The following is a 26513-nucleotide window of genomic DNA, read 5'->3' as shown; positions in this document are numbered from 1 at the left end:
CTCCCTAAGAAAGAAAGAAAATAAGTGGGTCTTGTTAGGTTGTAACATAATCCTGCTAGCAATCACCGTATTTTTTAAAATGTAATAGAAATCTACTTCTTTCTGTAACAGAATAATTAGCCTTTTGTATCCTGATTACATTATTTCATTGCAACCCTGTCAATATTACATTTTATGTTTGCATATAATTTTTTTTAAAAACTTTCCTTAAGACATGACAATGACCAAAGAATGGACACTGATGCCCCTGCCGTGACACTGTGGTGTCCAGCTTGGTGAGGGCTCCGGGGGAATCCTTTAGTTGTGGAAATGACTGACAACTAGTCTTACACTAACATCATTCTGCTTAATTTTAAACGATGCACATATTTAAATCTGATTTGTGGTTAGTTAAGTTGCCATATTTTACACAGTATAGGAACACGTGGGAGTGTGCGCTTTTTCGCAGGTAAGGGCCCCTACAGTAACTAAAGCGAAGGGACGCAGACCACGCGATTCAAACGAAGCGCCGCGTGATCTCAACCGCGAGAAACCGCAAACGCGGCGCCGCACGCGCGCGAACAGTGACCTCTTGCGGAGGTCGTGTCGTGTTCGTCACGCGGCGCGAGTAAGAGGGGCGCTGCGGACTGGCGCGTGCCGGCTGGCTCAAGGACGAGAGCAGACCTCGCGGTCCGTTAAAAACACCCCCCGCTGCCTTCACAGAGATGGTACCCGCAGAGCGCACCTCTCACGGTAACGTGTACAGGCTCGGTTCTCCCGCTTCGGTTCTCCGCTTCCTGTGAGTGAGTTTGGCCATCGAGCTAGGCTAACCAGCTAGCCCTCGGGCCGGCAGTAAGGGTAAATTAGCCGGTAGCTTAGCATGCGGATCCGTCCGGAAGGCGTCAGCGCCGTGTCGCCAACTCTAATGAACGAGACCGTGCGGGCGGCAGTGGGCTGGGGACCACTGGAACGAGTCCTCGCGTCCAGTGGGCGTGGGGCGCGCACTTCCTCGCGCAGTGCGGTACCTTGCTGCCTTCGCTAGCTGGCGTGGCTAACGCGGTTAGCCGGCTGGCTAGCTGCTTAACCCGCCGTTGGCTTGGCAACGTCAGGGGTCACATCGAAAAGTGGTGAAGGACTTTTGGCGTCTAGTTCACTGTCGTGGTGGTGTCAGGTTCACGCGAGCATGTCTGAGACCAGCAGCCTCAAGGGCCGATTGTGCCGTTATGCGCCTGGAGTTGGGCAGAGGAGGAGACTTCCTTTGTCGTTTAGCAGCAGAGCTTCACGCTGCATGCTTTTGCTAGCAAGCACGCTGAAAATGTCCGTAAATCTGTAGCTAAGCGAGGGGAAACGTGGTTCGTGCGGGTTGCTTAGTAACCACGCGTGCTAGAACTGCGGGGATGAGAGTGCGTGATGCTCATGCATCCCTAGATGATTAACGCTCGGGCCCGGGTGAACTCGCGCTGCAGACAGAAGGGTGTTTCTGTCACCAGAGCTCCAGTCTGTCCTGTGCTGCTCGCGTTAAACCTAATTAAAGCTGCTGTCTGTGCAGCATTTTGCCACTAATCGTGCTGCCTGGCCTTTCAGTGTTCTGTAGGCTCTGACATTTGGCCAGACTCCAGAAACCCCCCCCCTTGCATCTAATCACTGTGCTGGTCACCCATTGGCAGAAACACATCAGACAATGTAGGCGAACCCTGAGAGGTCTCTGAACTTTGTTTCAGCTGATTGTACTGCTCTCCCCAGCCTCACAATGTACTGGCTCTATGCTTTGCGGCAGGTTGTTATACAAAGATTATTGCATCCTCTGTGACCCAGTTCCAGCCTAATTAGAATGTGTAACAGTCTGCTTCTAATTACACTGGAGTCACTCAGGAGCCTTCTGACGAAGTGATTACAGTTTTTTTAATTGCCCGCTGAAGTTCTCCGTCGCTTCTGAAAATGTCGCTCGAGGGCCATATCTGTGAGTATAAATTGTCCTGGGTTTAATTATATTTAGGCAAATTCAAGAGAATTCAAGTTGTTCTGCACATCTGTAAATCCTTCGGCTGCATGTCAGAGATTAGAGATGATCATCTGTCTCCTTTTCCAGTAGCAAAGCTTGTGCTGTAAATGACACGTCACTTTTTGCCTCCGCTGAAAGCTCTGGTTCCTCTGTGGGCATTGTTGTGCCCTTGCACAACAGATGACAGATGCATATTTTGCTTAGAATAGGCTACTCGTTCAAGGCCCTGGAGAGAAGCTACCATAGTGTCCTTATACAGAATTAATCCAGGAACTGAAATTCTGTAACCAAGCCCAGATAGTTTTGCACACTTCTTGTGACATTTGTCACACTTGTGACAGTAGACTATGCCTGTTCTCTTTCCATTATATATTTAATACATGAAACTGGAAGTCATCGTGGGCAATTTCTAAACTTTTTATTTGTAAAAAGCGTTGTCTTTATATGGTCAATAGTCCTTTATTGACTTTTTTACAACCCTGCAACAATACAAGTATACTCAAAAAGAGAAAACATAGTGTTAAAGTAATTCTTTGAGATGAGGTGGTGTTCAGTTTTGTGTGGATGCTTCCTATCTGCCTGTGGTAGGACAGACTGTCCTATACAGATTCGCTGAATCTTTACTCTCATGCATGACTTCTATAAATACCCTTTTGAGCAGACGCGGGTGCACTCTGTATTGGCCGGGCCCCCTTTGGTCGCACCGGGTCCCATAACCCCTGTGCCCCGTTCTTTGGGCAGCTGTCGGACGCGGTAGGCTCCTGCTTCAGTCTGGCATGGTTTGCAGCGAGCAGGCTAAAGACTTTAGCCCCTTAACCTGACACCTGAGAGTGGAGGCTCGTGCACGCAGGCTGGCGGGGCAGCATGTAGGGATGGCCGAGGCCGGCAGGACATCTCGAACGTGGCGGCATTAGCTGGGGTGTAAGGGGAGAAGGCAGCAGCCTCGCTCCAGGTGTACTGCCTCGCTCCAGGTGTCCTGCCTCAGCCGTATGCAGCTGGTCCGCAGCGGGTCTCTCTCCTGTGTCAAGGTCAAGCCCCAAGTGGGTCATGATCTGAAATAGGCTCCATGTTTGCTTGACATGAAAGGTGGCAGGCTGCCAGACACATCATTGAGTTACTGTTGCGCTGCTATATTGGCAATTTCAACCTCATGTCTTTTGAGACATAACGGTATATTTTAACCCAGTGGATACTGTCATGATATTTAATTAATGGCGTTTGGAAAATTGAGAACATAGTTTGGTGTATAAACAGTCTCTGGCAGCCACTCTGATTAGAAACATGTACCTTCCTCTTACACTAACTGACCATATTCTGACCACAATACCACCGATGACCAAATATTAATTGAGAGGTCGATCATTCTCAAAATGTTTTCTGCATATTCTGACCTACATGAGGCTAAACATTATTATAATAATCTAAATTATTATAATAATCTAAATATTATTAGAATAATCTTAAAAAATAATAATAATAATCAGGTGTTTTCAACCTTCTCTTTTCTTGGTGTTACATTTCCAGTTTTCCTCCCTACTGATATTTCGGCTTAAGCCAACAGATAACATTGCCGCCCACATGCAAGAGGCCAGTAGTGACATGAAGCACAGCATTCCTGTGCACTGACGCCCGGGCTGTTAGGAGTGGAGCTGCACAGATTCCTCGCCCCTGAGTCTCCAGGCGGGTCTGACGCTCCTCCACATGTGTTTGTGTGTTTTTTGTGTGTGCGTGCTTGTCCTGTAGGTTTATAGTGGACGCGTGTGGAGGGGATGGATGCCAGCCTGGCACTGTGGGGCCCGGACGGTGTGCTGCTGGCCAACAGCGGGGAGCTGGCCACCAGTCGTGGGAAGCACCCCTGCGAGGAGCAGGTGAGTGGGCCCTGGTGGTGAAGCCCCCTAACACCAGTCACTGTCTACCATTTACGTACGGCTCAGCTGGTGCTATTTGGCCGTTTCCGCAATTCTCCCCAGACGTCTTATTAGGACATTTTTGCTGCCCTTGACTGGTATCTCTGGTGCGCTAATGAGCACATGGATTTATTAGGCTCGTTTGTGCTGCTCGTGAAAGGTCATCTGCATGGGCATGTGGAGGATTTGTGCCTGAGTCCTTCCTAGAGTGGAGTCAGCTCAACGCTGACATTAAGAGCCAAGTGGTGTAAGCCGTTGGTAATACATTAAAGTGGGGTGGAATATGTTTATGTAAATGTACACGTGGAATGTCAAGATTTTGTCTCATGAGAAACTGGGATACACACAAGAATAACTGGATTCTTATCAAGTTAAATTGCCAGAAAGAATATAGCCTGACGTAGGTAAGAGGGCAGGTATGTTCTGTGAACCAAACCTATATACTGCAAAAACGATGGGGTCTTGGGGAGAGCAAGGAACAATTGCTTCTGTTCACACAGCACATATGAATTCTGCTTGTGTATATTCCCTGGTAGCATGGAAGTTCCAGTTAATTATGCCTGTGTGTGTGTTCTCCGTTAGGATCGAAGCTCAAGTCCTTCTGTCCTTCACTGCGTGACCAGCTTGTGGAAGGACGGCCTCCTGAACAGGAAGCGGCCGTTCGTGGGAAGATGCTGTCACTCGTGCACGCCCCAGAGTCAGGTGAGCTCCCGGGCCTTCTGTGTGCCACATTCAAACTGTTCACTGGGTCAAACATATTACTAATTACATTGTCACTTTAATGTTAAAAATGTGTATATTTATGGTATATAAGGTCCATTCCAGTCATGTGATTTAGTTGTGATCCAGTAATATGTGGCAAACATGAAAAACATTTGGTGGGTGTAGTGTTGACATTTTCAGTTAAAGTTAAATACACTGATGGAGCTGGCTCTCTGGCAGCCTGGGAGACTGCCTGAAGGACCTGGGTTCCAGACTGGGTGTGGTTCCTGTACTCGGTTCTTGTACTTTACTACATGCACATCTAGGACAAATCCCCATGCCAGCTGATGAGTAGTTTTGTCTTCCCGTCTGACATGTTTGGTTTCAGGAAAGACTGTTTAACTCAAGCATCCCATCCTTAGGACTCCGCAATGTGATTTACATCAATGAGACGCACACAAGGTAAACGTTCCCCCCCAGAATTAAACACCCACGCCTTCCTGCACACCCCTGTACTCTGCACCTGTGGAGGCAATGTAAACTAAACCTGTGTTTACGTACGTGAGGGCCGGAAGGAGTAAGTGAAGGTGTGGGAACCAGATTTGTGAATGTTTAATGCTGTTTGTCAGTGGACACCATGAGCTCAGATCCAGTGACTAACGCCGGAAAGCGGCCTCTCACATTAGAAGGAATGCAGAAGGAAAATCTGATTATCTGTGCCAAAGAGGATTGAGATTTACGAGCTGCTGACTTAATTATAGCCCACAAATGTGATTACAGGTCTGGGAGCTTTAAAGTAATGTAGATAAGTATAGCTTCACACTCGAGATGCATTAGAAGAGACCTGCACCTTGAACCTGCTCACTGGACAATTTGTGGTACGCTTAACTTCTAGGTGTGTTTCATAGGCGTGCCATTACAGACTATTGCCCATACACTATTCGCCATCCTCTATCCCATTCATCACTGATCAGTTTCTGGCCACAGGCCCACTGCTGCGCATATGATATTGGTGGAGGACGGCTGTTCTCAGTACAGCTCTGACGTGGCTGTGGCATGGTAGCGGATAATGGACATAGCAGTACCGTTAGAGTTTTTATCCATGTCAGTATCCCTACTGGGTTTAGAGTGGTCAGGATTTATATCTAGCAAACAGAAACTGACCACTGATGATGAGTTGGATGGCAAACCAGATTTTGAATGGCAACATATGGGCTTCAGTCTTTCATTGCTCTAATAAATGAAGTGTGGCAAGTGTCTGCATGCCTGTTTCAGATTTTTGCTACTCTTTAGAGAACCCCAGCCCTGACCGCTGCATGTTCTTTGCGTGTTTGAGTGTAGACACCGCGGTTGGCTGGCGCGGAGGCTGAGCTACGTGCTCTTCGTCCTGGAGAGGGACGTCAACAAAGACATGTTCGCACGCAATGTGGTGGACAACGTGCTCAGCAGCAGCAAGTAGGAAGCACTCCCATGAGGCCTGTGGTGTGTGAAAGAGGCGTTGAGAGAGACTTGGGCGTGAGGGGGGAATATCCCATCCAGCTGTGTTCTTGCCACAGGGTGCAGAGTGCCATCGTGGAGGTGGCGTCGGAGGCTGGCGCTGCAGACCCAGGAGCCCAAGCAGACCAGAAGGCTGTGCATAGAGAGAGGTGCAAGGCCAGAGGCTTCCTGCAAGAAATGGTGGCCAACATCTCACCCAGCCTCATCAGGTTTGTCTGTATTATTTAGCAAGTTTGTATTTTATCATGACTAATTCTGACACCACCAAACCCTCTCCAGGAATTTAGATATTTATTTTTGTCCGTGTGGGTATAGGCATGTGTATGCATGTGTGCGTCTGGTTCATGTAGTCACCGTAATAACCTTCTAACCTGTAACGGGTGTGTGCAGGTTGACGGGGTGGACGTTGCTGAAGCTGTTCAATGGCTTCTTCTGGAGCATACAGATCCACAAAGGCCAGCTGGAGATGGTTAAGAGAGCTGCCTCGGAGGTGAGCCCGCTCAGAAACGCCCACTTCTGCTTTAGCTCCGCGCTCGTGTGTGTGTGTGAGAGATTGCTTCACTGCGTTTGAGCGCTGTGCATTGTCTGTGTTTCAGTACAATGCTCCGCTGGTCTTCCTTCCTGTGCACAAGTCTCACATCGACTACCTTCTCATCACCTTCATCCTCTTCTGTCACAACATCAAAGCTCCGCACATCGCCGCGGGCAACAACCTCAACATCCCCATCTTCAGGTGCGCGGCTTCCTGCTGTCATTCTAACGACAGGCTCGTGTGACAGGCCCGCCATGTGCCTTCGGGCTTAATGGGTGGGAGTTGTAATGTTGCATCAACCAATGTTTTTTAGCACGTTGATCCGCAAGCTGGGAGGGTTCTTCATTCGCCGCAAGATGGACGAGACCTCAGATGGAAAGAAAGACGTCCTGTACAGATCTCTGCTACATGCGGTAAAAAGACTCACGTTCCAGCTTGGTTACTGTGATTTTAATTGCAAAAGAAATGAGCAGGTTGATCTGGACTTGGACAGCTACTGATGTGCAAAACTATGGTCTCTTATGAGTTTAGACTTTTCCTATGTAGAACCATGTGGGTGGAATGTAAAAACCTGTTTATCTGACAGCTGGGATTGCCTGGGGTTGCCACTGACTCCCTGCTGATGTCGTGAGAGTGTCCCATACCTCCTGCCCACATGCATGGGAGGGGTGGCCACATGTACAGTTCCTCTGCCTTGTAGTGTTTGTGGTCTAACCCAAAAGACATATGACATGTTCCCAGTGATTCACCACCACACCAAGATGTGTGTTACTGACGTGATCCACATATGCAGGTTACTCTTATACATCAGGGGGATTCAGGCATTTCTTTCTAGAGACGCCGTTAAGTTGCTTGTCCAGTAACATGTCATTTCAAGACTGGATCCCTGCAACTCGCTCTTTGCAAGCCTCCCTGCACATGCTACTAGGCCCTTGCAGGTGATCCAGAATACAGCTGAACTTGGAAATTCAATCTTCCCAAGTACGCACACATCACTCCACTGCTGTATTCCCACCACTGGTTTCCTGTAGTTGCCCTTCAAATTTAAAACCCTGCTGCTTGCCTAGAAAGCCAAAAATGGACCTGCACCATATCTGCACCCTTCATACAACATGACTTGAAGCCCCAACCCGCCAGAAATATGGAAGACACGCTTCAAGCCTTGCTTGTGTAAACGAAAGACACAGTAATATTTATGGCATTTGTCAGACATTCTTACACAGAGCGACTTAAAGACATGCTTTGTCATTTACACACAGACTGTATCCTAGCCAGTACAGTAGGATAGAGTTCAAGATACCATTGAAGTAGAATACTGTTGAAACACAGGGTTCATTGCTGATGCCTAGAAGTGCAGAAAACATGTAATCTCAGACAGCGACAAGTGCAATAAGAAACATTATCAAATTATACATGCTAGAGTTTTGGTTACCCAACATGTGCAGGTTCAATGGTCATTTACATATTCCACACATAGATAAGTCTTCAGTCTGTCTTTGAAGACTGCAAGGGACGCTGCTGTCCGGACAGCTGGTGGAAGTTCAATCCACCTTCTGGGAGCCAGGACAGAGAATAGTCTAGATGCTTTTCTTCCATGAGTCTTGAAGCATGGTGTTTCAAGTAGAGCCATACTTGGAAGTTGGAAGTACTCGAGGTATGGAAGACACACACCTCATCAGGAAGCATTTGAACATGTGTGCTATCTCTGGCGCAGTTCTAAGTCAGTGGTATTCTTAGATCCCTTAGACCTACTAGCAGAAAGATGTCTTCCATAGAAACAAGTCGCTCTGGACAAGGGCATTTGCTAAATGATGGAAATGGAAATGTTCCACCCATTTCAGCCAGATAAGTGCCTGGCCCCATCCACTGTTGAGGTACAAGGAAAAATGGCTTATAGGCAGAGCTGTGAGGAGCTCAAACTACTGTACAATAAGCACTGAAGCAAAGTTTAAAACAGCTGTTGGGAGGATGACACCTGCATTATGTATGAGTGTTTTAGTACGAACCTGATGTTCAGTAATTTCAATGAAAAATCATTTCTAGATTGAAGAGTGATTAAATGATGTTTGGTCTGCTGCAAAATGACAAGGCTAAGAGTTAATTAAAATGTGATATAGAGAGAGGACATTTTAAAGGCAAGGCTAATGAGTCAATAGTATCTTTTTGACTATTAGTTGAGTTTCTTCTTGTTTTTTTTTTTCTTCTCTCAGTTAGAAAGGTCAAATCTCTGACTCTACTCTGATGGCTTTGCAGTGGTAGTGCAAAGTGACTTATTTCCCTCTTTCATCTTTGTAGAGGTGCTGTAGAGCTCAGTGTAAGCGGCTTATGTGTGGAGTCCTCATTTCCTTCTCTGCTTCCTCTCCAGTACACAGAGGAGCTCCTGCAGCAGCAGCAGTTTCTGGAGGTGTATCTGGAGGGCACGCGCTCCCGCAGCGGCAAGCCGTCACCAGCGCGGGCCGGCATGCTCTCCATCGTGGTGGACGCGCTGTGCGCTGGCACCGTCCCGGACGTGCTCATCGTGCCTGTCGGCATCTCCTACGACCGCATCATCGAGGGCAACTACAACAGCGAGCAGCTGGTAGGGCTCCCGGGGCTGGCCGGGCTTCGTGCAGGAGGAACCAGGCAAATCGGCCCCGTTAGAGAAAGGCGCGGGAAGGTCGGGGTAAACGTCCCGCGGTAGCTGACGTGGGCGCGTCGCTCCCTCTGCTCTCCGCAGGGCAAGCCCAAGAAGAACGAGAGCCTGTGGGGAGTCGCCTGCGGCGTGTTCCGGATGCTCCGGAAGAACTACGGCTGCGTGCGCGTGGACTTCACCCAGCCGTTCTCCCTGAAGGTGCGAGCCCGCGGCGCCTCCCCCCTCCAGTACAGCTCCGGGAGCGCGCCATGTGCCCCCGGGACTGCACTCCTCGCCAGGACCAACGCTCCTCTTTCTTTCTCCTGCAGGAGTACCTGAACACACAGCGGAGCCGCAACCTCCCCGCGCCGCTCACTCTGGAGCAGATCCTCATCCCCACCATTATCGCGGCGCGGTTCGTGCAGCGCCCCCCCCCCACACACACACACAAACAAACAAACTTCCATTTAAAACCTATGTGTTTCCTTTTGTAGTATAGGCAGAGATGTGATGGGAGGTGTCTTTTCCACACAGGCCAGATCAGGGGCTAGTTAACGGCGAGGGGGAGGAGCAGCCAGACTACAGGGAGCTGTCTGACGAGCCCTGGAGGAGACAGGTCATCGCAAACCTGGCCAAGCATGTTCTCTTCAGTAAGAGCCCTAGGATGTGTGGTCTCGCTACGTTCCCCCATACAACCAACCCCCCCTCCGCAAGCCTGTGCTGCCGGTCTCCTCCCAACCTCCCTCTGGGAGATGCCATCCCCGAGGCAGCCTGCGTCTGCATGACTGACAGCCTGCTGAGGTTACTGCCGGTTACATGGGCCTGGTGGCGTGTCGCGCTCAGCCAATCATGTTGCAGTGTGTGTGTGTGTGTGTGAATGCACTCTGTTGGTGTTTCTTTTTTAAGGACTCCAGGTCAGGGGAGAATGTGCAGGGTGGAATTGCAGCCTGCCTGTAAATGTTTAATATCAACTTCACATGAACCTGATCTTTGCTATATATTCACTGCACTTTACGCATGAGAGAATAGCAATTTTAGTCGTTTGAACTTGGAAAGAAAATTCTTTGCCGTCCCAGAGCATTCCCTGTGCTTGGGGGTTATAGGTCATACACGTGCAGGTGTGTTTAGAACTGTGCTTTTAGTAATAGAAAATGGACTGAATTATACATGATGATGATTTTGTTTGTTTTTGTTCCAGCTGCCAGCAAGTCCTCAGCAATCATGTCTACGCACATCGTGGCCTGCCTCCTGCTGTACCGGCACAGACAGGTGAGCGCCCTGTCAGCCTTCTAAACTTTCACGTCACACGCGCGTCTTCCTCTTTGTGGCTTTTATGCTGAAGGCTAGCCCGGCTCCCGTGGTGAGGTTTGCTCGGTTGTGCAGGGTGTACTGCTGTCGAGGCTGGTGGAGGACTTCTTCAACATGAAGGAGGAGGTCCTGTCACGTGACTTCGACCTGGGCTTCTCGGGCAACTCCGAGGACGTGGTGATTCATGCCATCAACCTGCTGGGCAACTGCGTGAACGTGACCAGCAGCAACCGCAACACCGAGTTCGTCATTGCGCCCAGCAACACCGTGCCGGCGCTCTTCGAGCTGAACTTCTACAGCAACGGCCTGTTCCACGTATTCATTGCCGACGCCATCATAGGTAGCCGACCCCCTAGACACCCGGACACAAGCACCTGTACGATCGGACAGTCTGTGCTTTCCATTTTATAACAGCCATGCCTGATTTCAGTCAGACCGCACAGTGATGAGTCATACCCACACAGATGATGCACACCTAGCCAGCACACGTTAGACATGCACGTTGTGTTTGAGGCAATCTTAGTGGTGCTGCTAACAAGGTGGGTGTGGCCTGTGTTAGCCTGCAGTGTCCTGGCCATGCTGAGGGAGCAGACAGCGGAGGTGTGCCAGGGGGATCTTGGCCCCTCCCCCACACTGCTCAGCCAGGAGAGCCTCATCCGCAGAGCCGCAGGCCTCTCGCACTTCCTGTCCAACGAGGTGCTCGTTGCCCAGGTGAGTCGCGCATTGCTGACGTGTGGCGCCAGGCGCCAGACTAGCAGGCCCCCTCTTGTACCATGCAATGAAAAAAGATATGGTTGTTTTGGTTGTTTTTTTTGCACCAGCATTTTGAGTTTGCCAGTCTGAGGAAGGGAAAACGTCATGCTTTCCATCCTAAAACACTAAAAGAGCACACGAGATTCTTTAGCAAAACTTGCTGCTAAGCATTTTGCCTCGCAGCCTTCTTTAGAGAGGCTTACCCATGACTCATCCTACACTCCTGATGAGATCGAGGGAGGAATCCAACCAAAAAGCAAACTCGGTTGCCTCCTTCTTTCGTTACTCCTCAGTCACAGGCTGACCACAGGGCTGCAGCGCACCTGCTCCTCTTTTTAAAACCTCATATGCTGTGTGGCTTTCCCCAGCAGTGTGAGCTGCTCATTGACATGAAGCCTTCTCTGTTTTGTTGAAAGCCTTGTCAGACAGTCTACCAGGTGTTTCACGAGGCTGTGACCAGACTTATTCAGTACGGGGTGCTCATTGTCGCAGAGGTGAGTTTCCCCTTCTGTATTTCCCCCAAATAAAACCCCATTTCCTGTTTGTGCTTAAAAAAAAAATGTTGTGCTGTCCTAGAACCCTATACAGCATGCAGGCGCAGCAAGCTGAAGGACTGAACCCCTGTGAACTGGAATAACTTTTTTGGCTAAACTTTACAATCAAATACAAACCCAAAGCAACGGTGGAGCAGTTAATTTATTAAGGAGTCAAAAGTCGAAACTGCTGCTGTAATTAAACAAATGGCTCTGGAGCTTCTGTTGAAGGGCTTGAGGATCTGGAAATGTGTTTGCTGTTAATCATGACTTGTACCAGAAATTACATTTATCTGTGTAAAAATAAGCAGTTAAAAAAGTTTAAAATGTGGGTTTAAAATGCAGTACTATGCATGTTCTTAGTTCTGTGCTGCCTTTGGCCACCAGGGGGGGATACTTTTCCATGCACAGTGTCAAAGGCCTGACTGCAAGGAATTCTGAAGTCTGTGCCTGAACGGGAAAACGAACTATGTTCACACTGATTTCATCTGCATTGTCTGTGTATTTAGTTTGTATGGGCCTAGTGGGCTGCCGATCTCACTGATGGGTGCTGTGTTCAGGAGGAGCAGGAGGAACTAAGCCCCTCAGAGGAGCCCTGGCCTAAGAAGTTCCCCGAGCCTCTGGCATGGAGGAGCGATGAGGAAGACGAGGACAGTGACTTCGGAGAAGAACAGAGGGACCGCTACCTGAAGGTGAACCGGAGCAAAACTGTAGAGAACTCTGGATGACACGTGATGCTGTTCGCTGTGAGTGAGTGTGTGACATGCTGTTGTTGGCACTATTGCAGGGTACCAAACTGCAACTAAAATGGTCACGATTGCGCTCGTGGCTTAGCCGAGCTGAGGTTTTTTGTTTTTGTTTTTTGTTTTTGTTGTTGTTTTGTTTTTACCGTCGGCGTGTAGAAAATAGTGACGCGAAAACTTTCAGATTTTTTTTCACACAATCTACATCTCTCAGACCTTAAGAGCCTAACCCCAGCCTGACTCTGTTAGCGCCAGTGGACTATTGGAAGACACAAAGATGTACTTGAACAACTGTCCATACAAATGTACAACCATAGAAAGACACTTCAGTACTGTGCGGCTTCCTGAATTTGTGTGGCTCAGGTATGATCATATAAAGCAGACTATGCATTGTAAATTCTGTTCAAAAGTAAGCAAATGGCTCGAAAAACAGATTTTGTAACGATAAGGAATTATTAAAAAAAAAACTGATAATACACAGGAAGAGCATTAAAATCATGCTGTTGCTTTATCGCAGAATGCTCCTAAGGAAACTCTTAGCCCAAGCAGTGTCTCGTGCATACAAAAAACAGCCTGATTTCATATTATGGCACTTAAATTGGCCCCAGTAGCTTTTTTCTTGTTTCTTTTAGGAGCCACTGGCTCCTTAAGATGAGTTTCTGTCTGGAGGCCTGTATTATGGACTTGCTTCTCTTCAGTGTGAATCTCTACAGTGGTGGGCTGTATTCTGCTGTGCTTTTGTAGGTGAGCTCGTCCTCTGAGCACCAGGAGTTCTTCACCTTTCTGCAGCGAGTGCTCAGCCCCGTGCTGGAGGCCTATAGCGGGGCAGCCATCTTTGTGCACAGCCTGCTGTCGCCTGTGTCCGAGAGGGAGTACACTCAGAAGCTCTTCAAATACCTGCTCACGCGCACAGAGAAAGGAGTGGCATCCTATGGTCAGTTCCCCCAGCCCCGCCTCCATGCGCTCTTGACAAACCAGCCCCGCCCACCTTCACCAAACTTTGCTTTTTTTCCTGTTTTTCTTGTGTCTCCTCAGGAGAGAGCGCCACACACTACCTCGTGAAAAATACGGTGAAGACATTTAAAGAGCTGGGGGTAAGAGATCGTTACATTTCATATATAGATCAGCTTTATCGGGGGGGGGGCACGCTGACGAGCTGAGGCAGCTCCACGCTGGTATACGTTTCAGTGTGATGACTTATGTCTGAGCCACCTCATGTCCTAGTATCAATTGTGCCTCAGAGGCAACATTTGTCTGCGGCAGCATCAGGGGCAGCATAGAATGTGTTGTTATAACGATGTTGTTCATCAAAGGATTCTGGGAATTACTGTTCGGTTACTTGGATCACCTTCTTGGAGCGTCAGGAGCACACGGAGCTGTGTGTGTGTGTGTGTGTGTGTGAGGAGGTGGAGCAGACTGATTGCATACTGATTAAGACTGATCTTTTGATGGTTTAAACTTTTAAGTTTGTTATTCTGTTTATTTAATTAAGCAAAATAATTCACATTTTCATTAGCATTAATTCATACAGTCTTGCCTTTGTAACTTATTTTCATGAGCATTGTTGCACTTTACTACAACTATGATATGAGATGATCAGTTACAATGTATACAATTTACAAGCTCTTAAAAAGCACTATTTTTCATTTCTGAGAAGGTCAGGTTTGATTTGTGAAGTATAATAAAATGAGCTGCAATTGTTATTGCAAAGAAACATCAACTTTATGATGAGGTGAAAATAAAAAAAATCCCATAAGGACACCAGACAAAATACCTCCAAATTGAACATTTTTAACCAAATTAAAGGGGCGAAAGCAGGCACTTGCGGTGCTAGAGCAGGCGCACGCCGTGACGCTCCCCTGTGTGTTATCGACTGGCAGGTGCTGAAGGAGCGCCGTGAGAGTGGCACGTGCCACCTGGAGCTGAGCGCCACGTTCCAACCTCAGGCCAACAGGAACAAACTCCTCCACTACATCCTGGGCTTCAGCCTGCTGTGAGCAGGCAGCAATACTGCCCACATTCCCCCGCCCCCTCTCTCTCAAGGGCTTCTACTGGCTACTCACAACTATCCAAGGTGCTACTCTATGGAAAGCTTTACCTAGAAGTGCCTTCAGCCAACACCTAGGACCAGCTCAAGCGCACCTTGCCCTGCTCCAACATCCTTTGACCCGTGCGGTTGAAGCTCCGCCTCCACCCTCACAGCTTTGGAGAGTTCTCTTCTGTGGTTTGCTCATTTTTTTTTTGGACTGCATTCTTTAGTTTCCCTTTAGAACTTGTATACCTTTTATGACACTGAGCCGATATGTGTGTATTCAGTGTGTTCCTGGATGAGTATATATCACTCTTAACAAATGCAGGTTGCCTTCAGTTTAAGCCAGTGTACTTTGGGGTATCTGATACAAGTAGTCATTATACCTGAGAAAATGTGTATAGAAAAATGTACCTCATGTTATAGATGTAATGTAATATTTAAACAATCGACAAGATGCCTGTTTAACTCAAAAAATAGTGTGAACCCACCTTGTTCTGTACCCATGGGGTAGAATGGCTGATAAAAAATGATGTTTGCTAAATGGAAAAAGTGGCTGAGGTCATCAAGTATATCTTGATGGGTCAATGGTTGAGGCAGTAGTTTTAGCTGACAGGAGTTCTGTATTTCTAAACACCACCACCACTTCTGTCATAATGGAACGTTCTCACTTTAGGCTGCACCTCAGTCATTAACCTGTTTCTGCTTTCACCCTAATGCCATTACAGTGAAAGTTACTCATTTTAGTTTAAAATCTAAAAACTTTGCAGTGTCAGTTCATATCCAAATTTTTGAACGCCACTTTTATGAATTCTGTCCACATGAAATCCGGTTTGGGAGCAGGGATGTGTGTGAAGGCTTGTTTCTCCGTCATACATTTTTACATCTCCTTGCTTTTGCTGCAGTTTACACCATACTGGTACAAGTCTGTGTGTGTGTGTGCGTTGCTACTTTTAGCCTATTGCATAACAAACACCAAAATTAAACATGTAGCTGATCAAGGTGCAAAAGAAAAATGGCCTTCATGAATAAACAAAAGGAAGTGCCACACCCAAGCATTCTTCTGTCCATTTCTAGTGCGTGATTTGCCTGCAGTCATCATTCTCTGGTTTTCCATGGTATGGGTGGATATTTATGAAAATGCTGAGATATAAATGTTTTTAATTGCCTGTATGCTGATGTGGAGTTGTGTAATTTTGTTTTTGTTTACTGTGACAAATTGGCTTTTCTGTTTATAATCATAATGCAATTGACAAAACAATCACAAAATGTTAAAAATGTCACTGAAATGTAAAATCACTCATCACTTTATTTACTTTATGAGTTTTTATGGACAAGCTAGTTTTGTGCTCTGGCTCATGAAAGGTTGCTTGTTGCTAATTATCACTTTTTTTAGGTTTTAACATATAAATATTACTTATTGGATGCACTATTTATTCTTTTTTTTTTTTCTTTTTGATTGGTTGGTGTGTTGCTTCTTTGTGGTTCCTGCCACTGGTAAATGAACTAATTTCCCATTAACGGAACGTAAGATGGTTTTATTAAAAATTGGTTTGAGGAGCATTTAAGTTCATGCATCCAAAGCCCCTCTAACAGACTGAGACGTGAGTGAGATGATTTGCATGCATGACACCCGTTGTGTTTTTGCTTGCGTGCTTGTGTTATCTGGGGCGAGTGCAGGGCATTGGCCAGCAGGGACAACATCCCTGTGCCCTGCCTTGGCACACGGAAAAATATGAGCCCTCTTTGACTTGAGGGAAATGATTCTTGATGCCCGTTATAATACAGCCCATTGTTGAAGTGTAGCTAGTTAGTGCATGTCCATAATTAGCTTGGTTCTTAGTCTTAGGCATGGTTACCACAGACTGCTTAAACGATACACTGGTATAATATTCTGTAAGCCCTTGCTCCTTGATGTCAACCATGGCCTGAAACTTGATGACTGAAACAGATTTCTAGAGACTATACTTTTTTTCTTTACATGGATTGTTTCCACTTTGACTTTGGCACAGAAGTATTTGTGCATAGCCAATCACACCAAGGCAGACGAGGAAGTCAAACGATGGTTTCCTGTACACACGGACCTGGCAGTGTTCAGCCTTGCAGTGGGACGCTGTACTGACGGTGCAAACCCTGCACGCGGTGAAATGTCACAAAAGAAATCTTTACAAGTCAGACCTAATGGTTGGCCTCTATGGGAATTGTGTGTTGTGTAAAGTACTCTTCTGAAATATGTAACTTCTGTGCTTGGGGGGGATTTTACTGTTAGCAGCGTTCTTTTATGTAAAGCCCCATAGGAACGTTAGTCACAGCCTTGGCCAGTCAGAAGGAGAGCAGCCTTTTGTCTCCCAGCTCTCATTAATCAGGAAGCTTCTTTTACTGTGTGTGCTGTAGTGGTTGTAACAGGAAATCTGAACTCGCCAGCGCCGTCTGCTTGGTTCCTTTTCACTTCTTTTACGTGTCTGTAAAACAATGTTTCCAAGTACAGGTAATGTTTTTGATTTTAAAATAAATTCATCTTAAGTCAACAAACTGGCACATCTGTTTGTTTATTAATGTGGTTGCTTTGCATTCTGGGATTCTGTTTTTTACAGTGGACTTAAAGGCCTTTCTCTAATTATGGAAAGCTGGCATTTGTTGACGGCTCCAGTATTTGTGCTGGATTAATGCAGACAGACCATCTTATAAAGGCTGACCCATATGAAAGCAGGGCTTATGGACTCTCATATGGACTCAACCTCATTAATTGTTCTGATGGCTGATGGCTCCAAGCTCTGCTTGACAGTTTCCACCTTCAGGAGGTTTCAGAATTAATGTCACTCTCATACTCAGCACTTAACACTCACCCCCCCACACACAAAACTGCGCAGGGAGGTCAGCAAAGAGGAGGCAAAGTCAGGGAGTGTGAATATATGAGACAAGAACTAAGAAGACAGACACTCCCGATCTTTGCAGCAGGAGCTGCCAACATCACTGACTTCAACTGCACTGTGCTGTGAACTGGAAGAGAGTGACCCAATATGAGCAATCAGACCAGCGTTTTGTGTGTAGTTCTACCAACCAAGAAGAAAGTGGACGTTTCTGTGGGGGTGAGTTAATGCACCTGATGCATGATTTGAAAAACAGTACATAGAGACTTCACAGATTTCATTTATAACACATACAAACATGCTTTGCACAGACATTTATGGTTGTATATGCAGATAATCACAGCAGTGCAGTCGATGTTTGCTGTGGTTTGGGTTATACTTTAGTTACCAAATCAACAAAATCTGTAAAAAAGCACCTTTTAGAGCTATCCTGCAAGTAAACAAACTTCAAAGGAAATCTGAGAAATAGATGAAAACCCAGGCTTTTGTTTTGTTTGGCTAACGTCCTTTTATGGTCTCTGTGTGTGTGTGTGTGTGTGTGTGTGTGTGTGTGTGTGTGTGTGTGTGTGTGTGTGTGTGTGTCACTCTGGATATTGGGCTGGGCGATGACTGCGTTCATGACTGCAGCTGAAGTGCAGAGGGCAGGATGTGATTAATCAGCTGTGTGCCCTACTTGGAATTAAAGAATTGCAATATTTTGGCCTCAATTTTGGAAAGGGTAAATGTGTATCATGTAGTGTGTGTGTGTGTGTGTGTGTGTGTGTGTGTGTGTGTGTGTGTGTGTGTGTGTGTGTGTGTGGAGAGAGCGAGAGGTGAGGGATGTGGAGGGGTATGTGTGTGTGTGTGTGGGGGGGGGGGGGGGGGGGGTGTGTGTGGGGGTGACTAGTTGTTCCTGAATAAGCTTCTCTGCTTCTTCATTACTGTGCAATGTCTGTTTATACAGAGTGCTGGAGGCAAAAGACCTGCTCTGTGTGATGTGTTATAGTTCAAGAGTTCAATAAAACACACTCTGGATGCCATTTTGGAAATGGTTTGTTTATATGTACTGGCTCACAATGTATGTTAAACTGAATTTGGCTTAGATAATGACTGCATGTTTCTGGACCTGGAGAAAAAAATAACCACATACTTCCCTAGAGCTTGGAAGCAGAATACATTACAGGTAATACTAAACATATAAGTAACACTTACCAATGACTTTGAACATGACAAAATAAACAGTCATTTGTTATTAATTACACTGCAACATTAAGCACGCAGTTATTTCAACAGGAGAGAATAGTTCTGCATCTGAAAGTACAGTACTACATAAGAAATGGCCAACTTATTACGTAAGTGAACATTAATACTTTGCTGATAGGTTCCAGTTACCTCCGCTACTTGCTTTCATGTTTTCCAAATGTTCCTTTGTAACCTCGTCATGTCTCACTACAGAGATGAGACGGCTCGCAGCCTGTACTATGCTGACCTGAAAGGTAACGTTTTGAGCTCCCAGTGCTGCGACCAGGAAGGCAGCTTCTTCCAGCTGGCTGCTTACGCCTTGCAGGCAGAGCTGGGTGACTGGAGCAAAGGAAAGGGATCTTATTTCAGTCCACACGACTACTTTCCTCCTTGGGTGGGCCATTATCTGCAAATGTACAGCGTCTTTTTACTTCCTGTTATGGTCAATTAATATAAAAGTAAATCTTGTTAAATAAAAACTCACTTTATTGTTTATCTTTTTTGATTTGCTCAAAAATATGAGAAAATGATATCGTTTTATTGTGATAACGCTGCTTAGAAGAAAAAAAAACATTCAACAATATCATTTTTATTGTGAAAAATGTGTCACGTTTATTGGCACCACTGAACTTGGTGGCTATTTTGAGTGGTCCTTTCTCACATTAGATTATCACTGAACAGACTCAACGTAACATCAATGTAGTGAAGCGTCTGAAAACATTCAGTAGATTAATCAAGAGGCTTTTAATTAACTACGTGAATAAGATTTGTTTATAATCTGATGAATTCAGTGTCCAAGTTCACATCAGTTTACCTGATGTTAACCTGAGAAGTCACTGAACGTGTAACAGGTGTAGTACATCCCATTTTAGCATACTAAACAGTTACAGACAAGCTGTTGACAGCATTCTGTAACAGGATTTTGGTTAGGACTAGGGTCAGGATTAAGTTTTGGGTGGAGGGTTAGGGTTAGGATTAGGTTTCACGTTGGTTAGTTGGTCTGGTTTGAGGTCTGATCACTGGTGCCTGACTCTTGAACTGTTCTACTTATGAGAAAATGTGACTGTGATTTTATCCATCAGAGTAATCTGTTATCGGATTAATCCATGACGATATTACATATACTCTGTGGAGAGTTTATTAATCATCCATAAAGAACCACTCAAAATAAAGTGTGAACCGTTGCTTTGGCAACACGACATGACCATGAGCTGAAAGACCAAAACAAAGAGACATGGCACCATGTCTTCATCCAGAACCTCTAGCTCAAGCAGCCCACAGGTTGGCAGTGGGTTTGGGTCCATAACTATACTTCATCTGATCATAGAAGTTGGTTCCCGTTAACATTTCACTACAGTTTAACCAACTCAGGGTGCTTTTTTCTTCTATGTATGGGGCAGAATTATTCTTATTTCTTCTTCCAGGCAGGTTCGTTTAATATTTTTATTTTATTTTTAACTTTTTTGTGTTGTTGTTGGTTGGTTAGTGTCTAGGTTCCTTTGTTCTTTGTGGTTGTTGCCACTGGTAAATGAGCTAATTTCTCATTAACAGAATATAAGATGGTTTTATTTACAAGTGTTGTGAGGAGCATTATGTTCATGTATCTCCAAAGACTCTATAACAGATTAAAAAGCTCCAGGTTTGGTTTTTAAACTTCTTAACTGCCCCAACAGTGGAGATGGGCATTTCTAGCTATTTTTTTTCCTGATAAGGATTTTTCTTATAATAATTCATTTCAATTAAAGGTAATATTTCAGGTAAAGATTAAGCTGATTTATTACAATTTGTTGTTGTTGTTGCCCAGAACCCTTCTCGCATATTTCTATATACAATGTCAACAATTTGGATGCATGTTGTATATGCATGCATACAGGAATATTCTCCAAATGCCAACAGCATGGTTTTTCAGATTGTGAGCAGGTGGGGCAGTCAGTATGTGCTGCAGCACACCCCAGGCCTGCACAGGGAGCTGACGGGGATGAGTGCACGTGATGCGGCTCTGCTCTTCATCCAGGAGGCCTGCAGCCTCAGTGACGTACCTCTCACCTTCTACAGTATGAGCAAGGTCAGGGGCCAAGCTGTGGCATAGACAGGGAAGCCAAAGTCCATGAAAGTGCTATTTACCACCTCACAAATACGCTCCTCCCTCTCTCTCTCTCTCTCTCTCTCTCCTTTGTTTTCAGGGGAAAAAGGAGCAGAGTGTTAGTGTGCTGTTAGGCCTGACTTTGAATGGACTACATGTCTATGAGATAGAGGTACCTTCCTCTCCACAGGCCTTATAGAAATAGTTCTGGATCGTTTTCTTTACTTTTCTTGGTCAGAGGACCAGAGCATGTTGACATGTTTAAATGTCCAGTTTAACGTATTTGTTTTTATTGTTTTTTTTTTCTTTGCTTTCAGATGGTTAGTGGAAAACAACAGCTTTTCTATGATTTTTTCTGGTCAAGCATAGATCGTCTCACCTTTCAGGTACAGTATTCCTAATTTCTGGTACAGTATTCCTACTTTGAATTCATACTATCTTCATCGGCTAGAAGGAACTAAGAGGGTAAAAAATACAAATATTTAAATAGTAATATACCCAATTAAAGGTCAGGAGCCAAAGAGCATGTATTCAGCTACTGTCCACCTTTGGTGTTATCTAATAAAGCGTGCTTTGGTGTTCACAGGGCCGAAGGTTTGAGATAAAGGCAGATCCTCTCGGCAGGTCCAAGCTGGTATTGCACACACGCTCTACCCTGCACTCCCAACATGTGCTGAAGCACATTAGCAACTACCACCGTGTGCACCTCCACACAAGGTGCCCAGCGGAAGAGTTCCAGCCCCCGCAGCACAGAGCAGGTCGGTGCTCAGCTGTCAGAAGCACGGGGTGGACACACGTGACATGTGCGACATGCATCGTGCAGTGTACACACCTAATTAGTTTCTTATCTGTTTTTTCCAGTTTTTTCAAGTTTTGCTTTGCATTGTTTCTTTCTTTCTTTTTCACATTCTGTTCTATTTCTGTGAAATGGTTTATTTGGTTATTTGGTTTATTTATGGTATATATTGCGTGCTCTTCACATCTATAGCCATTATTGGATTAAACGCGGTGTTTGTGTGGTCAGCAGGAAGGCGGCCGAGAGAGGTGTGCATCAGAGACAGCACCGATCCTGATCCAGATGACAGTGAGGATGAACTTCCAGCAGTGAAGTCCTTTCTGGACAAGATCCGGCAGTGTCGTCCTGACCTGGTGGGGTCACTCTCAGTGCTGAACCCCAGAGAGAGAGAAGGGCAAGAAGTCAAGAAGTCAGGTCATCTAAGTGACACTTTGAAATTTTTAAATTGTACAGACGTAACTCCTTTTGTGGTTTAAAATGGTCATTTTTACTTTACACCCTGGTCCCAGCCTGTGCAGACTTCAAAGAGGTTGAGATGTGTGTCGATGAACCAGAGATGTACGTGGATGACCCTGAGGAGCTCAGACTCCTGACAGAGCTGTTGGAGGGTGTGTCTGTAGACGGTCCTCCATTAATACTTGTGCCTCACTGGACAGGTAAGGGCTTGAACCCTCACAGGTTAACATGCTTTTGAACATGTTGGCAGTGGCTGGTAATCCTTATGGACTCTACAAAATTACATAAGTACATGATACTGTGTACATTTACATTTTCTGCATTTATCCAGAGCGACTTACAAATGTGCTTTGTCATCTACTCATAGAATGTATCCGAGCCAGTGCAGTAGGTTGGAGTTCAAGATACAGTTGAACTAGAATACTATTCACACAGGAAAACACAGGAATCCGTTTCTAGGAGTGCAAAATTGGAAAGGAGGGGCTGGTAGGAGTTCTGAATTTATGTACATGTGTACATGTGTTTCATGGGGGGACTTGTTTTTCTCCATTTTTCCCTAGAATTCTTTCTCTAGATTCCACGGTGGAGAGAAAACATGTAAGCGGCATCACATTAATGAGGTGCTCCTTGCGACAATCACGTGCCAAGTGATGAATCTGAATTTAAAATTTGAATAGTGGAAAACTTGACTATTTATTAAAGAGTATCTGCCTCATTACTTGTATGCACAAAGGCAGACTTGCCATTCCTTAGCCTGACTACGTCTGACCTCATATGACCATGCACTCTTACACATGCTTCAAACAATATCTACTGCCACGCGGCACTATATTGGAAGTGCTTGAGCAAATTCGCGCTGACTTCACGGTATAAAAGACTCGGCTGCTCAAATGGAGCCAGTCCAGTCCGAAGCGTCTTGTTGTAGGCTGCAGTGTCTCCCAAGTCCGTCCGGAATGTGTCTCCACTTTAAAGCGGTGAGTGAGCTAGCAGGCTCTCTCTGTGCTTGCACAGGAAGAGTGTTTCGGAGCACGGCACCTCCTCCAGAGCACAGCACCCGTGTCAGCAACCCACCACGAAACCAACAAGCGCAAGAGGCACAGCTCGAAGACAGCAGCTGTACAACAACTGTGCATTTCTCACATTTTAAAAGCTAGTTTTTCTTCTGCTACTTGATGTATTTACCGACGCTTTAACTTAGAACTTATAGCCAACACAGATGTAATATACAGGTGGATGTGGGCAGTTCAAACAAATCAAAGGTGAACAACAGTGAACATGCAGGCTTACAGATGTGGTGTATGAAACTATTTATACTGTAAGCACAATGTAAGAAGAGCACTGTTCCTGCTTCAAACATGTATTACCTAACCTAATGGAACTCACAGTATCTGTCTGTGCTGTTTCTAACAGAAATAAAAATATTTCATGCTTGCTTCATTATTTCTACTTTTTTAGGATTTCTCAGAACAGTGTAGCTAAATGTCATCCGTGAGACTCAGTAAGACCCGTTGTGGCTTTCTGTGACTGCAGCAGGACAAAGCGGTGCTGTGTAACAAATGAAATGGAAGTAACAAAAACAAACCACAAAATAATACTCTGCATATGTCACTGTTGAACGAGTTTAACTGGTTACCCCAACACCATCCTCTGCGCAATGCAGCTATGGTAAAATATTTTCTCCCTTTCTTGAAGTTTACTGGAAACCTACAGGCTCAGGTGACTGTGGTAGCAATGGTGAGGGTTTTTTTTAACCATTTAATTGCTTACTTGATTTTTAATTTAAACCTTTTGAGAATTATTGAAATGGATTAAATGTTGTTATTGGGGGGAACGTGCTAGCATGTGTAGATATTTGATGACTGCTGAGTCAGTGGTAATTTCATAATCCCATTCTGAGCACAGTTGTAGGTTCTTTAGCTGTATGCCCAAATAAGTTGAAGGAGTTTTGTGACGCATGTTCTGTTGCTCCCGGGGCTCTTGCCTCGTTCTTGCTGTGAAAATGTATCCCAGCTATGCTTCGGATCAGATATGTGTGCTTGCTTGTTTTTGTATCATATCCAAATGTTTTCACAGTAGAAACGTCAGTACAGGCGGTCACAATATAAACATGTGGAGTGGGGGACATTTGTACCCAAGCAGCTCAGTCAGCCCACTGTGCTGTAGGACCTTCCAGCATCACATGGAAGTGACTCCTGCATTGGTGTTGTACGTGTGTTGTGGTTTTGCTTTTGTTGTGAACACCTTAGAATAAAGGGTCTGCTCAATTAAATACATTTTGTTTAGCAGACGATCCTCCAGAAAATCTTTTGTTCACTGTTCAAAAAGATATTGCATAATATTAGTGCCACATTTCTGCACAAAGAATAGAATAATCTCTTAATATTGCGGACTTCAGAACACCTTTTATCTCCTTTTGGTTTCTTGTTTGGACCAGCGACTCATACAGTAAAAACTATGACTGTAAAAACTGATTTTGCACCTTAAGCCGGTGTCGAGGGAGCTGGAGCAAACAGGAGCATTCGTTATTAGAGCCCTTGATCATTGAATGGAAGGTTTGTGTCAAGAAAACACCAGCTGCATATTTACTCCAGCTGATGGTTTTTAAAATGCAATCTTCAGTTAATCCACGCCCAGTTCAAAATTCTAGCTAGTTCACCCTAAGATAATAATTGTATTATGTGGATGGAGCATATAATATTTGTGAAAACCAGGAAAAGTAGAAGTCTAGTTTTGGTGACGCTCAAGTTCTAGAGCAGTGTATGTGTGTGTGACATTGTTTCTTGCCTTCTGGCGCTCAAAAACAGTAACCATGGCTTACAAATATCAGCAGACTGTTAATGAAGTAAATGTTCATTTTTCTCGTCAAAGAAATAACTTGGCCAGTAAAAGGGTTTGAGATCTCCTGCTTTGATATGATTGGTGTGTTGTGACAATACCTCAAACAAAGCTGATGTTTGTCTGTTCGTCAGAGTCCTGCAGTATCAAAGTCATCCTTCTAGAAGAGGACAAGGGAGTCTCCTGCTTCAGTAAGATGGAGGCAGAGGCATGTGCAGAGCAGACGTCCGGGACCTTGTGCTCAATCTAAGAAATAAATGGACTGGTGTGCATCAAACACTATGAAGCTGACTTGGCCTGTGTGAATGACAACCTTGAAAAACTTCCTCTGGGTACCTGCCTTTTCTGTTTTTGAATGTATAATACTGAAAATGATTTGAAAAATATTTGTTGAAAAATATTTTTTAGTCATTTAGTTCTTTTTTTTTTTATTCACAGAGAATGCAACATGTGCTAAAGACCAAACAAGTGAGTCCAATGTTTCTGGTTTTTTTGTTTTGTTTTGTTTTGTTTGGTTTGGTTTTTTTTTAATACTATGTATGTTAATATAGTAGAACAACTTAACTAAGTATTAAGTCACATTTTTAGGTTTAGACTGCAAGGGAGAATATACAGACACTGGTAAGCTTTGCAAACACACAAAGAAATATTCTGTTTCACCTTTAAGCATGCTTCATAATGCAACATTTATATTGTTTTTGTTAGCAGGCAGTGCATCACCTGCAGACACATCCACTGGAGGTATGTTACTCACCGCTCAGTTCACATTTATAAACCCCCATTCAGGTGTTCAAACAATAACCCTTTCTTTCAGGTGTTTTTTTTCTTGCCCATGCTTAACTGTTTTATTGTTTATTATTTATCCTGATGAACCTTGGGACTCCACCCAGGCAGCTGACACCCGACACTAAAATGTCTGATAGCTGATTCAATTCAATTCAATTTGACCTCAGTCAATAACCATTCATGAGATCTGATTCATCCTTATATCACTCATATGACGAGATTCATTCTTTCATATGAGGCCCAAGCATTAACATGTACATTTAAATATGTGCTTGTAATAAACTGTTATGGATTGCACTCTGGCTCCTTGTCTCTCCAGATCTCATCAGCCAGGCTTTATTGGGTTTTCTCCACTTCACACACTCCCAAACTGATTACCTTTGACTGGTTTTGGCTCAGGCACCAGTATCTCTGCATTCATTGCTTTGTTTATATCACAAAACAAACATTCAGATAGTGATTTAACCCAGAACTCTTACACATTTAGGCCTTTATTATCAAGGATATGTGGAAAAATCATACTGGTGTTTATGTAAATCCAGCCATGTGCTATTTGCACCACCTGCTGGTGGAGATTGTGGGTTCTGAATGCCTGTGAGAGATGGAAAGTTAATGTGCACTTAACAGTTAAGAAAGTTTAAAATCAAGAACAGTATTCAGTGAAGTAGTAAAGCAATTTGAAGTCTGTGAGCTACCAAATTCACCATTATGTATCAAATATTGTATCAAATATACTTATAGATTGAGGTTATGGTTTGAGGTTAAAGGTTTGGTAAGAATTAATTTATTCTTGCAGTTTGGAGGCAGATGCCTGGATGTAGTATCCCAGCATGTTCTGCTAAAAGACAGGTACATGTTTCTTCAACGTAA

The 26513-nt window shown here is 44.9% G+C and overlaps 2 protein-coding genes and 1 long non-coding RNA gene across 6 annotated transcripts; all 3 read left to right on the top strand.

Moving 5' to 3' along the window:
* Positions 1–607: 607 nt before the first annotated feature.
* gpam (glycerol-3-phosphate acyltransferase, mitochondrial) lies at positions 608–17376 on the top strand. 2 transcript variants are annotated; one of them, XM_027026231.2, is made up of 22 exons: positions 608–732; positions 3725–3849; positions 4471–4590; positions 4979–5052; positions 5932–6045; positions 6147–6296; positions 6478–6577; positions 6684–6820; positions 6933–7032; positions 8985–9197; positions 9336–9449; positions 9560–9645; positions 9765–9880; positions 10429–10499; positions 10614–10878; positions 11098–11249; positions 11708–11785; positions 12385–12516; positions 13312–13501; positions 13603–13661; positions 14448–17084; positions 17191–17376. In XM_027026231.2, exons 2-21 carry the CDS (start codon positions 3751–3753, stop codon positions 14562–14564), a joined length of 2487 nt encoding a protein of 828 aa, XP_026882032.2. In that variant the 5' UTR covers positions 608–732; positions 3725–3750; the 3' UTR covers positions 14565–17084; positions 17191–17376. The 2 variants fall into 2 exon arrangements, with proteins under 2 accessions (XP_026882032.2, XP_026882033.2); XM_027026232.2 differs by lacking the exon at positions 608–732 and adding an exon at positions 1443–1939.
* Positions 17373–23453, top strand: LOC113587537 (FERM domain-containing protein 6). 3 transcript variants are annotated; one of them, XM_027026229.2, is made up of 12 exons: positions 17373–17685; positions 18094–18184; positions 18549–18628; positions 18739–18797; positions 18901–19081; positions 20597–20752; positions 20871–20942; positions 21088–21156; positions 21357–21528; positions 21798–21980; positions 22085–22222; positions 22583–23453. In XM_027026229.2, the coding sequence occupies exons 1-12, from the start codon at positions 17617–17619 to the stop codon at positions 22594–22596; spliced, it is 1284 nt and encodes a 427-aa protein (XP_026882030.2). In that variant the 5' UTR covers positions 17373–17616; the 3' UTR covers positions 22597–23453. The 3 variants fall into 3 exon arrangements, with proteins under 3 accessions (XP_026882030.2, XP_026882028.2, XP_026882031.2); XM_027026227.2 differs by having other exon boundaries at positions 17376–17685; positions 22076–22222; XM_027026230.2 differs by lacking the exon at positions 17373–17685 and having other exon boundaries at positions 18109–18184; positions 18410–18628; positions 22076–22222.
* Positions 23454–25445: 1992 nt separating this feature from the next.
* Positions 25446–25834, top strand: LOC113587530. The gene is made up of 3 exons (XR_003411751.2): positions 25446–25478; positions 25563–25598; positions 25748–25834. It is a non-coding gene; the product is annotated as an uncharacterized LOC113587530 (long non-coding RNA).
* Positions 25835–26513: the final 679 nt, after the last annotated feature.

The sequence above is a fragment of the Electrophorus electricus genome, chromosome 14 (genome assembly GCF_013358815.1).
Source record: "Electrophorus electricus isolate fEleEle1 chromosome 14, fEleEle1.pri, whole genome shotgun sequence".
In the NCBI taxonomy this organism is placed as follows: Eukaryota; Metazoa; Chordata; class Actinopteri; order Gymnotiformes; family Gymnotidae; genus Electrophorus; species Electrophorus electricus.
Note: the sequence above shows the minus strand (reverse complement) of the source record. Positions and strands in the feature narration are given on the sequence as shown.